The 13,513-nt window shown below is 42.6% G+C and overlaps 1 protein-coding gene across 1 annotated transcript; it reads left to right on the top strand.

Annotated features, from left to right (window-relative positions):
• The first annotated feature begins 7,335 nt into the window (after positions 1-7,335).
• LOC306959665 (arg8-vasotocin receptor-like) lies at positions 7,336-9,376 on the top strand. Its single transcript, XM_079551839.1, has 2 exons — positions 7,336-8,508; positions 8,911-9,376. Exons 1-2 carry the CDS (start codon positions 7,572-7,574, stop codon positions 9,192-9,194), a joined length of 1,221 nt encoding a protein of 406 aa, XP_079407965.1. The 5' UTR covers positions 7,336-7,571; the 3' UTR covers positions 9,195-9,376.
• Positions 9,377-13,513: the final 4,137 nt, after the last annotated feature.

The following is a 13,513-nucleotide window of genomic DNA, read 5'->3' as shown; positions in this document are numbered from 1 at the left end:
CTCGTAATTCACAGCAAGAAGGTCCTGGATTCAAATCGTGGACCGGATGGGGCCTGTTCTGTGTCCCTGTGTCTGTGTAGGTTTCTTCTTGATACTCCTGTATCCCCTACCACTAAAAATATGTTCATTAGCCCAGATTGAATGAGACTGTGTGTTTGAGAGGGCGAAAATGGATGGAAATTAGCCCAAAGCGACAATCCAGCGTGGCATGTTTACAAGCATGAGTCCTATGTATGTTCATTAACATTCACTGTCCCAACCAAATAAATAAATAGAAGCTAGTTTAAAGTTAAAATATGACGTTAAACCATTCAGATGCCCCAATGTTTCAGTTTTGAAAGGCTGATGATGTGAACCCATGTGGGGGATTAGTGGCAGTGATCAGAGCAGATGTGTTTGGACAGATTTGAGTGTGTGGGAATTAATTGGACTAACTTGTTCTCCCTACAATGTCTGAGGCACTTCCCCTGACTCTGCCGAGCAAGATTCTATGTATCCCATTCCCGTCTAATGATATTGAACATACCAATCCTAATTGCCTCATTAGACCTATTAAAACTGCCTCCAGAAATACATAGATATGGATTCTGCCCCTAAAATAGATTCCATAGCAAGTCTCATTAATAATGATTGATTGTTTTTAAATGTTATTTTACAAGTAAGCTAAATAAAACATAGATGAGAGGATAAAAACTAGATTTAGGCTAAAATCAAACTAGTGATGTCCAAACGCTTGCACAAAACAATATACTATAATAAAAAATAGTTTAATATCTATACATGTATATAAATAATAATGAGAGGGGCCTGGGAGCTCTACTGCGCAGTATCTTTACTGTTTCTAGAATTGCACTTTTCTGGACTGAGGCCTGTCCACATGTTGCAGGGTATTTATAAAACAACCCTCAGTCTAGAAGAAAACTCCAAACTGCACAGCCTCTTAAAAAAAACTGTCATCCACACGTTACCGCATATGCGTTGTCAAGTACATTAATTGTTTAAATCACTCCACAAGTGTCTGCACAGCACATTAATTTTTTTTGCAGCTGCATGAACTGAAATGGAAGTTTATTTGTATAGCACTTTTCACATGACAAAAGTCACTGAAAGCACTTCACATAGTGTCAGAGATTTGTTCTTCATTCACTCCACGGTAGTGGTTAGCTACTTATGCAGCTTCAGTTTCCCCTGGGGTAGACTGACAGACCCACTGTTGCGACTGCACAAATCTGAGCCAACAGTTCCTCTGACCACCAACTGGGGTCCCAAGTGCACGTTATAGCTTTACAGATATGCCTAACCATTTTGAGACAACCTACCTTTGCGTCTTTGAGGAACATATTTTGGTTGAAAATAACGGACTGTAAAGTGCTCCTTCGACTGTGCTTTTGACGTAAAGCAGTACTTGAGCTGTTAAAAACAAGCAAGGAATTATCTTATTATTTTCTAATTATTTATTATTATTATTTTTTGTTACTTTTACTCTTTATTTTTTATTTTTATTTTTTATTTTTGTCCTTTCTTGCTCAAGCGCCAGCCTCTGACACCCACCATGACAATTCCCATAATAAAAAAAATAAAATAAAAAAAAACAAGCAAGGAAAAAGCGCCTGAACAGTCATTAAATCCAAAAGGTTTGAGGCATCCATGCTGTTTCTAAATGTTTTGCTGCAGATAGTGACGTTCGGTCACCTAAAACACCAGCTATTTATGTCCTCACTCAAACGCATAACCAGAGTTTTCCAAAAGCTGATTTTAAAAACCTTTCTTTTTATGGACAGATATCTGCAACTTAGTGTGGATGATAGGCCAAATCATTGGAAAATATCTTTGTTTTATGAGATGCTACGTGTGGTCAAGGCCTGAGATGTCTGATGTACATATTCTGGAATGTGCTGTTGCCACTCCTCCAGTTTGAGGGTCACTGTCCCGAGTGCTCCAATAACCATGGGCACCACTGATTCCTTCACCCTCCAGGCCTTCTCCAGCTCTTCTCTGGGCCCCTATTATTTCTCTAGTTTCATGGTTTTCCTCTGCTCTTTGTCCACCACCACAACATCCGGTTGGTTCACCATTACCATTCTGTCTGTCTGTTTCCCACTTTGACCTTGGGGTTTCCAGCCCACACTCTGCACAGATGTTCCTGTACACTATGCCAGCCATACATCCTCGATGCAGCTATTTATTGCCCGGGACTTGTTCTTGCCATTGAGCTGGCTTCTTAGGACCTGCCGTACTCAATGGAGATATTTGGCCAAAGCCGGTTTCCTTGTCACCTCTTCAAGGTTTCCATTTGCTTATGGGTACTTGTAACTGTTCAAATTTCTGCTATTGCTCCTTGTGGGAGTGAGACCCGTCTTTGTGTCTATCTTCCCTCTCTTAGTCACCAGCCAACCACACTTCTCTAGGCCGAAAGACATCCCAATGTCTGGACTGTAGATCCGGGTGGTATGGATCAGTAAGTCGATGTCTCGTTCATTCTTGGCGTACAGCTTGATGTCATCCATGTAGCGGAGGTGACTGATGGTGGCCCCGTTCCTAAGTCCGTATCCATAGCCAGTCTTGTTGATTATTTTGCTGAGGGGGTTCATACATCAGCAGTGGGGACAGGGCGTCTCCTTGGTATATGCCACACTTGATGGAGACTTGTGCAAGTGGCTTGCCATTGGCCTCAAGGGTGGTTATCCACAATCTCATCGAGTTTGCAATGAAGGCTCGTAAGAGTCCTGTTGATGCTGTCCAAGCATTTAATGATATAAGTATATTGCTACATAGCACTTTACATTGTATACTACTATACACGTATCAAAGGTAGTGTAGAATAAAGCGTTACCGTGTTCTGTGTCATGTATGCTTCAGCCCTTTAGATGCTTCGGTGATGCATAATCTCGGGAGCTCCACTTCCCGCCCTGAGAAGATAAATTGATCTGTCCGCTCCAATCACCTAAGGGGAACCACACACCCGGCATCTCCTATAAAAGGGGCATTCTCCGAATGCTCGTCTCCCTTTTCTCTCAGCTCTACAAGCCTCGAGAAGATAATCTTCAAGCAATTCAAGACTTGGACTCACCGCTGTAGATACTCTCCGCTCCAAAATGTCGACGCCCTCCGGTGTCGAGTGGATCTGCGGTTCCTGCCCGGCCGTCATGCTCCCTCAGGACGGGCATCGCTTCTGCTTCCTCTGCCTGGGCCCCCGCCACTTTGCAGAGGATGGCTCTTGTCCGGCGTGTCTTGCGCTCCCCAGGGAGGAGCTCAAGCGTCATCAGGGCTTCATGGGGCCATTCCCCTCGGTGCGCCGCAAACAGGTCTTGGCGGCAAAGGGGCCGGGTCCTCCTCCGAGGGATTGGGTGGTTACCAAGAGGATGATGACCGCACCGTCTATGAAGATGCTGTTTCCATCTTCGAAGATGATCTTCCACATGGCCATTATCCCCTTGACCTTGTCCCTCACCTCCTCGCTGCTGCTAGAATCGAGGTCCAGCTCCCTCCGCAGCCTGCAGCTTCAGTGGCTGACAACCTACAGGGCCTAGTGGAGTCCTCTCGTCCCAGGTCCCGACCCATGGTGGCTAAGGCCAGGCGTGAATGGGAAAGTCCCCTCAACGCTAAGCGTCCAGCAGCACAGGGCCTTTCCCCACCCACTGCTGTTAGGGCACATTCTACACGTGGAGTGGCTGCTTCTACAGCACTGCTTTGTGGGGCCCCTCTTCGACATTTGTGCAGTTGTATTTTCTGGATGTCGCCGCTGGCTCAATTGCTCATGCCGCTCTAAGTAGGGGGTGGACATAGCTCTACCCTATGCCCGTGCAGGTGGTTGCGCCCCATCTTGTCAATCCAGTGGCACTCTTGGGAGAGGCAGCCTGGCTGTATGGGTTTCGGGGTGTGCCTAGTTCTCTTGGGAGAGGCAGCTTTGGGCACCCTCTGGTTTTGGGATTCATGTCTCATTCTCGATAGGCCAACACAACAGATTTAGTCGCTCTTGGGAGAGGCAGCCTGACCGGGTTCGGGCCGCATGAGGAGTGCCTGGCGCTCTTGAGAGAGAGGCAGCCTTAAGCAGCTCTATTGTGACAGGTTGGACGCACGCCGCTGCTCTTGGTGGGGCGGTTTGGTCCACTGTCATGTGTTGTTGTGTGGGTGAGGTGTCGTGGTGCCTTGTATGAGGATTATGGCGCACCTCCCTTTGCCCGTGAGCTCCTGTTCCATTGACACGCAGGAGGCGGTCTTGGTTGCAGGGGTCGCCCACGGCCTCGCTCCAATCACGCGACTCCATGCCTGCTGGGGGTACATTGGTCTGCCAAGGTTTCGCGCTGGCTTTACGCATCAGCGACGCATACATGACACAGAAACCACAGTTACCTGTTGTAACTATAGTTCTGTGAATGTATGCAAAGCCCTTTAGCTTTGGGCCCGGCAGGCATGTCCTCTTGTCCTATCGCTGAGTTCAAGGGAGACGAGCATTCGGAGAATGCCCTTTTTATAGGGGTGCAGGGTGTGTGGTTGCAGACAGATCAATTGATCTTCTCAGGGCGGGAAGCGGAGCTCCCGAGAGTATGCATCAGCGAAGCACCTTAAGGGCTTCACATACATTCACAGAACTATAGTTACAATAGGTAACTGTGGTTTGCATAATTGACTGAAGAAACCAAACACATTAATCAAAATCAGAATAGATTTGATTGTCATTGTCAGTGAACAGGTTCACAGACTGGGGATTTCCTTTGGTGCAAACGTGCAACATGAACCATGAAACATAAAACCTGTGGTATAGAGATAAATAATAAGATCAGGCAGTGGACTGGAGGTGCAGCACAAGATCAAAACCAGGACCACAAACAGCTCGAGGCAGGTGGATATGTACGTTTGATCATTAATTTAGACAGAGGAGAGGCCAGATGGCAGAATTGTCCAGTTCATCAGTCTTTTTCTCCTCTCGGCAACTTTGCTTATAGGGTCTTAACCATGTCATGGCAACTGACAGATGTGCCGGGAGATAGCAAAGTGAAAGGTGCGACGGCCCCTGGGCTAGTTGTGAGTGTGTGTGGGGAGGGGCACATTTTTGTAAAACCTTCTTTTTATTATAACTAAAATCATTTTGACAATAAATCAAAAACAACAGTCCTACAAGTCAATCATGTCAATAGCTTTCTTAAATCTCACTTGGAATACACCTTGCGCTCTACAGTATTTGTACGTTTTCAATGGCTCAATTAGTCAAGGTCATCCTGTTGTCCTGTGTCACGTTTTTCTGAAACAAATGTGTTTCTCTAACAAGCCAAGCATGCCCATCCAACAGGGAGCTATGCTACAGCTGAGACAATACGTGTGTAATGAGTGAAACCTTTTCCATGCAGCATTAGTCGGAGCTAATGGCTGGTGTTTCCGCCTATTCATAAAACTTCATCTGGTGGCCACTTTCCATCTCAATACGTTTCAGGAGCTTTTCCACTACATTTACCTTTCAGAAAGTTGCAACTTAGGGTGGCATTTAAGTTTGTAAGTGTTTTTGTTTTTTCTCAAATCGAGGCAACCTTTTAACTCAAAACTTCAAAGATGAGCTCTGTAATTTCTTATGAACAAAACTTATAAACTATATAAAAAACTCATAAACTATATAAGAAAGACAACCATCAAAGGTAAAGGGCACCAGACGAGCCCACAATCTCTAAGCACTATAGTCTAACATATAGTATTGGTAATGCCTAAAAACATGGCTAAGGTATAGAGGTTGTGATCTAATGTTTTAACTTCCACCGTTTTAAGGGAAACTAGCCAACAGTGTCCATAGACTTACTTACCAAAACGTTTTTTGTAGAGAAGACAACACCTGCAGTTATCTCCACCGATAATTATTCTGGAATATTTCTGAGTTCATAGTTTTTAAACATCAGGGAATAGTTGAATGCTCTGACTACTGCTGGGAACAAAACTTCTCTAAGTGGTGTTGATAAAATAAGAGAGAAAAAAGAGCTCCTGATGCAAGAAATACTGCATAAAAAGTGGACATCTTGAAACGGTGAAGTTCAACATCAAAACGAATGTAATTGAAAGTTATGGTTGTTGCTTTTAAATACATCAATATAATGGTATTGGAATTCAAAGGCACAAGTAATGTATGTCTCAAGTGTAGAAATGGCTCTTGGAAGTTTGACATGTGAGTGAAATAAAACTGTTTTGTCTCTGTTATCAGAATAAATATTTGAGGAGCCCCGTTGCCATGGTCACGGTTAACAAAGTGATCAAAGGAGGCAATGCTTACATTCACTGAAATACCAACAGCAGACTCCTGCACTAAAGCGTACTCTTTTGTTGACCCAACCTTGCTCTATAATGAATCTATTTTTGATATAGTGGTAAAATCTGACCACTAATTTTCAAAGAGGTAACCTTTCCTTTTGGGGGGGAAAAAGAAATAGTTACAATAACAGAAAACCGAGGTGCGTGTTGTTGTTTTACCTGAATATCATGCCTCATGTCCTTTCCCATGTGCTTCTGTAATCTTATCATAGCAAGCCAGCCTTACATTTAATATAATAAGTGCGAGGCAGCTTTACTAATGGCACAGTAATAAATCTGGGACTTCTGACAGCCATGAGCATTACGTACTATTGTTCAAGCACAGTGGATTAAGCAAGACTTTGGCTTTGCCTCAGCTAAAGCGTACCACACTTTAAAAACGCAGTCAGCTTTATAGTGACATCAACAGCACCCTTGGATTTAGATAGGGCATTTTGATGCTGAGTTAGTTGGGGAGGGAAGCTTCGAAGGGAGTTGGACCTGAACACATTTTCTCCAGTTCAGCTTTATCCAAATCTAAAAGCTTCTCGCCTGGAGCTCACAGAGTAACGCCTCATTTGAAAGCTAGGACCGCTTTGTTACCTTGTCGTCACTATTTTTGTGTGTGTGGTTTTTTTTTGTGTCACATTTTTGCCACGTTTTTTTTTGTTCTATTCTATTGCGTTATTGCCGCTTTTTGTCGCATTTTTGTTGCGTTTTCTTGTTCATGCCAGTTTACGTGTCGTTTTCTTCGCTATTTTGGGCTTATTTTCAGGACACTTTTAGAATAAACCACACTCGCGAAAATGTGCTCGTTTCAGGTGGGAGTTCAGAGCTTACAGGATGAGGTGTTGTGAATGTGAGTTGAAGTTATTTTTGCGCACAACAATATTAGTTCTCTTTATAATCCTATAAGTCTAAAATGTCACTACAAAACAATAAGGTAAATTGTTAACATGAAATGTCTTAAAAAACGATTAGTTCCTGTTGATTTATAACAATTTACGTTAATTACTCAAGCTCGAACATATATTTCAGCTGTGAAAACGGGGAAGTCAGTCTTGATTTGAATGACTGTGATTTATGTTTGGTTACGAGTGTTGCGCGTCAGTCTGGGGGTGGCCTTTGCGCACAGACCACCAGTCTTTAAAAGACGATCTCCTGCACAGGGACTCGACTGGATTGGACTGCTTTGTGCGTCACTGATGGACTGGCTACTCCCGAGTGTCCTTTTAGAGTTAAAGCGGAGACCACTGCCTTGGTGAGCGTAGCCACGGTTACGCACAACTTTGCGCGCCACGATGCTTTATGCCCTGGACATCTTCTCCAACATCACGGGCACAGAGGAAATGGAGTTCACTGGGAATGAGGGAAATATGAGCAGCAGGAGGAACGGCAGTGACCCGTTTGGACGAAACGAGGAGGTGGCAAAAATTGAGATAACAGTTCTAAGTTTGGCGTTCATTGCTGCTGTGGTGGGAAACGTGAGCGTTCTCTTGGCCATGAGTCGGAGCAGGCGCAAACTGTCTCGCATGCACCTGTTCATGCGCCACTTGAGCCTCGCCGACCTGGTGGTGGCTTTCTTCCAAGTCCTGCCGCAACTCTGTTGGGAGATCACCTTTCGCTTTTATGGTCCTGACTTTCTGTGTCGCATTGTAAAACATCTGCAGGTAATGGGCATGTTTGCAAGCACGTACATGATGGTTATGATGACTGTGGACCGTTACATTGCTATTTGTCACCCGCTGCAGACCGTACAACAGCCCACTCAGCGCGCCTATACCATGATCGGGGGGACATGGGCGTGCAGCCTGGTGCTGAGCTCACCTCAGTACTTTATCTTCTCCCTTAGCGAGGTGCGCCCCGGGTCAGCCGTGTATGACTGCTGGGCACACTTCATTGAGCCGTGGGGTGGGCGCGCGTACATTTCCTGGATAACCGCCGGCATCTTTGTCTTTCCCGTAGCCGTGCTCGTCCTCTGCTATGGTTTGATCTGTTTTACGATCTGGAAAAACCTCAAACACAAGACTTGTCGGAAAAGTGTGGGGGCTGTAGTAGAGGCCACGAAAAGCGGCCTCCTGGGAAGGAACTCTGTAAGCAGCGTCAGCACCATATCTCGTGCCAAATTACGCACTGTCAAGATGACCTTTGTGATTGTGGTGGCCTACGTGGTGTGCTGGGCGCCCTTCTTCACTGTACAGATGTGGTCTGTATGGGACGAGAACTTCTCCTGGGCAGGTCAGTATAGACATTATGTGTGTGATGTCTTGGTTCAACAGAATCCAAATGAGTGGCAAGTTTACATTGTTTGATTTTGCTAACTAACTTTATGATCAATGGTGTGAATTTACTGGTACGTTTGGCAATTTGTCAAATATTGGCCTTTTGGCATAATGGTTCAGGACATGGTTTGAACTAAGAAATGAAAATTGCAGTACAAGACCAGCAACCAAAATTACAGAATCAATTCAGTTCACAGTGCTGCAAAACCATCAAGGGCTCCATACAAAGGTATATTTGGTTGCCTGAAACAATAAACCTTTTCTTAATGAGAATTTAGATAATAAAATGATAACATTACAATATTATATTTCTGTGGTAAAGATGTGCCTTACATGATTGTGTGCTGTTCCTTTGCAGAATCAGAGAACACAGCCGTGACGTTATCTGCACTTCTGGCCAGTCTTAACAGCTGCTGTAACCCGTGGATCTACATGATCTTCAGCGGTCACCTGTTGTCCGATTTTGCCAGGGGCTTGCCTTGCTGCAGAAAACTCTCCTCCAAGTTGAGCTACTTGGACTCAGACAGCAGCTTCCGGCGAACCACACAGCTGTCCCGTGTTCAAACCCCACGTATGTCTGAGCCTTTCAAAGACACTGACATCACACCCAAAACCACTATTCCCGTTCCTACGCCGTCATGAGTAATAGTGTTTATCTTATGCATCAACAACATGAGGTGATGTAATCCACTCTTAGTTTGTTACTTTTGGTCAGAGGCAGGTGTTTACTCAAACAGGGTGCTGTTCATTTAGACTGTTTTGCTGTAACTGCAGAAACTACAGAAACTCAATAAATATATATAAATATTGTGCAAGATTGTGCATGCTTTTAGAAAGTTCATTAAGTCAATAAAACTCATCTTTTTGGCACATTTATATACAGTAGTATCAACATTAGATATTGAGATTGATACTGATTTAGCAAATTTATACGCATGTATGATGAATAGCAGTAATATTCACTCATTCACATAATGACTGCAGTTTATATATAAAACTCCCTAAACGTATTGACACAGTCCAAATGATTATGTAAAAGGAAGTTGACACATTGTGTACAGAAGAATAACATGAAAGTATGATGTTTTATGATGCCAACTTTGGAATAGGGCAATCGGTCTGACAGTATTATACTCTAACTTCCTCAATAAGAATACAGTACCACAAATGTTAACAAATGTAAATAAATAAATAATATGAGTCACATGAGCTATTAAATTACTTTATTTTTTTAAAAACATCTTTAGTTTTTATTTTGTTTGTCTTAAAATATAAATGTTGTCATTTCTTTAATAGAGTGTTAAGGAATATGTGTACAGCCGGTAGTTTAATGGTTTATGCTGCTGCGTACATCACTGTCTTGTGTCGTGACTCGTGGGCTCATGCCCCTCCGACAACTTGTTGAATGTCTCTCCCGCTCTTCACCCTGTGCTGTTCTGTCAAATACTGTAAAGCTTACGGACCAACAAAAATCCTTAAATAATGATTAATGTAAAGAGTTATACTGTAATTCAAGCTGAAAGTGGCTGAAAAGTGATACTCATTTCAATGGTGCATATTTATAATTAATTGTAGCTTATGATGAGCATTACTGTGTTGCACGTCTGTCTTCAAGTGTATTTATTATCACTGCATAGTAAACCTATTGTGAGATTGAATCGTCATTAGTCTTATACTGTGGTCTGTTTTAAATGCACTCATATAAAATAAATGTCTATTCAGTTGAAACTGGTTGAATATTATGCTGATTATTTCTTTCCATTAACTGATATCACCTTAAATCCTGTCAAGTGAAATGATATAGCTGTGAGATCATCATCATCATCATCATCATCATAATGCATTAGTTATTTTAGTTATTAGTTACTTTTCCAGATGCTCAAAGTCACTTTACAATTTTATATAGTATTCATTCACTCCATACTCTGTGGTGGTAAGCCACTATTGTAGCCACAACTGTCCTGGGGTAGACTGTTGGAATCGAGGCAACCAGTCTGCGCCATCGGCCCCTCCGACCACCACTAACCACTCACTCACTCACAACATTCACGCAGGCTTCCCGATGTCTCTAAACAGTCTCCCATCCAAGTAGCGACCGGGCCTGTCCTGCTGAGCTTCCGAGGTCTGACGGGATGGGGCAGAGGAAAGGCGGTGTGGTCATGTGTTTAATCTAAAACAGTGATTTCTATTACTGCAGAAAGTGCTCTGTTATTTTTTCTTCTTGGATTTTGTTTGTAGATGGACACCTGAAAGTCTCACGCCCAATCATCTGCCTGGCGCATCAACAATGTTGCTCAAGGCAAAGTTGGTATCTTAAGGCAGTGTTTCCCAACCAGGGGTACGGGGACCCCTGGGGTACTCCAGGACCTAGTGGGGGTACTTGGAACTATTTCAGATTTCAAAAAGTGGGAAATTGAACATCATATTCATTGGAAAAGCTATATTTTTCAGTAAAATGTGCTGCTTTGGGAGAATTTTAGGTTTATTTTTACCACAGCATTGGCCTTTTTCTTACAAATACCACTTTTAAGTAATTACTTTCTAAATAAACTGCAATACCCTTGAGGTAGGGGGTACACAGACGACCACAGAAAAGCCCAAGGGGTACGCAAGACAATAAAGGTTGGGAACCACTGTCTTAAGGCATGGCTGTCAAGTGTCCCGTTTATGCTGGGAAACTACTGTATTTTGCCCCTCTTTCCCGCGTCTTTACGTATTAACAAAATATATTTAAAAAAAAAACACTTCTCTGCCCCTCCAAACTGAACTGTGTCATTTGCCTCGTGAGAACTGACACCTGCAGAAGCCAGGGGTAGTTGTCGCGAGGTTGCATAGCTGTCAAGTCTCCTGTTTTGGCCGGGAAACTATGCATCGACCTAATGTGGCATACTAAATCTTCTAGACCAGAGTCCAGCACCTCACTAAGTCCACCTTTGCCACTGAATAGGTCCTCTTTAAATTCTTAGTACCAATCCGAGATAAATGAATAGCTTTGCAGGTGAGGCCTTCAGCATAATTAAAGAACTGTTTCCTCCAGAAGAATGAATACACTGTCTTCATTTATGTGCTAGTGTTAAAGAAAATACAATTCTAATTTGGCTTTTCTAATGCATCATTACTGCTTATAAATGAAAAAGTGACTTTGCAAGAGTGATCTGATGAATATGAAAATATGAAAAATGTTCAAAGATGGCTGTGTTGTGGATGCAGCATGTCCTCTTGCATAAAATAGAGGTCAGCGAATTGTTCATACTGTAATTGTAATCACTGCCGCAGAGGAGAGCATGAGACCCCTGAAATTTCTCCAGTGAGACTGTGAAACACAATCGAACGATGGCAGCACAACCTGGGGTGATTATGCAACACATTTCATCTCATACTAGTTGATTGCCCGCTCCAGAGAAGATGGGAGGGCAGCAGCAGAAACGATGGGGCAGGGAGCGTATAACTGAATGCTGAGCAGCCAATAACAGATTCTTTCATTTCTGTTTTGAGCTGCCTTGATTGGTTTGAGAACGAGCATTGTGCTTCGAGCCTAAGGTTCTCATGTCCTGAATTAAACTTCTCAGGAACCCAGGCATTAGCACGTCTGTTTTTTGCAAAATCTCTTAAATAACAAAGAGGCAATGGATGCTAACACTGACTAAGCTTTAAAACTGGTAACATCTTAAGGAAATATCCAGGGAGTCTCTCAATTAATGGTAAACAGGGCCTTTTTATTATTAGGCCCGAGCGCTATCAGGGCTGGTGAAGGGGCTCTTATATTGCATGATACATCATTTCTTTTTCAAGAAGTGAAATGTCTTCCTTTAGTATACTGTAAATTCAGACATTTGTGTGCATCTAATTATAAAGCATTTGTATCAATTTCATAAACTTGCAGGCTAGTTTTCTGGCATTTTTGTGAAAATGACCCTGAAAAATGACCCCCTGCTTGTTGTGAAATGTGTTTCGAAACGTGTCTCTGTGAAGAATTGAGAGGCTACAAATAGGAAGGTGAGGGATCAGTTTGGAACACTACTTTATTGTTTGTAATTAAAAAAAAATAGAGCCAGTAATATAGCAGTGCGCTCTCCTCCCCTCAAACATACACTCACACTCCTCTCGTTGTGCACATGGGAAAATGAACATAGTAATTGGACAGCAGTACTCACACATTGTCGTGTACAGAAGAATAACATGAAAGTATGATGTTTTATGATGCCAACTTTGGAATGGGGCAATTAATAATAGTGAAGCTCAATGTAACATTTACAATATTGAATGAATCGGTCTGACAGTATTATACTCTAACTTCCTCAGTAAGAATACAATACCACAATTTGTTGAATGTCTCTCCCGCTCTTCACCCTGTGCTGTTCTGTCAAATACTGTAAAGCTTACGGACCAACACAAATCCTTAAAGAATAATGATCAATGTAAAGAGTCAAACAAGCTGAAAGTGACTGAAAAGTGATACTCATTTCAATGGTGCATATTTATAATTAATTGTAGCTTATGATGAGCATTACTGTGTTGCACGTTTGTCTTCAAGTGTATTTATTATCACTGCATAGTAAACCTATTGTGAGATTGAATCGTCATTAGTCTTTGACCATTAGCAATGGTCAAGCAATCTTCAATTGACTGCCCAACAATTGCTGCATGATTACACTAAAACAAACAAGTTGTCATTGTTCTTTTTATTATGTGTATCTGAGCGGTGTATTATGCACTGGTCAGATACACCTGACGACTGACAGGCGAGCATAATGAGTACCAGAAGATTGTCTAACATTTAATCTCCGCTACATGATAGACCCAGAGCCGTGGGAAGATATTTTAATTAGGGGGTGCTGAGCAGTGTTAATTTTGTCGACTAAAATATTTAGTCTTAATTTTAGTCAAAGTGATATTTTTGCCGACTAAAATAGGATTAAAACTAAATTAAAAGTTTCTCATGAGACTAAAACTATGACTAA

The sequence above is a fragment of the Gobius niger genome (assembly GCF_951799975.1).
Source record: "Gobius niger genome assembly, chromosome: 2".
Taxonomy (NCBI): Eukaryota; Metazoa; Chordata; class Actinopteri; order Gobiiformes; family Gobiidae; genus Gobius; species Gobius niger.
The sequence above is the reverse complement of the archived record's forward strand: the minus strand, read 5'-3'. Positions and strand labels throughout refer to the sequence as shown.

Coding starts and splice junctions, on each gene's coding strand:
- LOC306959665 (XM_079551839.1), top strand. CDS start 7,572: ATGCTTTATGCCCTGGACATCTTCTCCAACATCACGGGCACAGAGGAA. Junction 8,509..8,910: donor CGAGAACTTCTCCTGGGCAG/GTCAGTATAGAC, acceptor GTTCCTTTGCAG/AATCAGAGAACACAGCCGTG.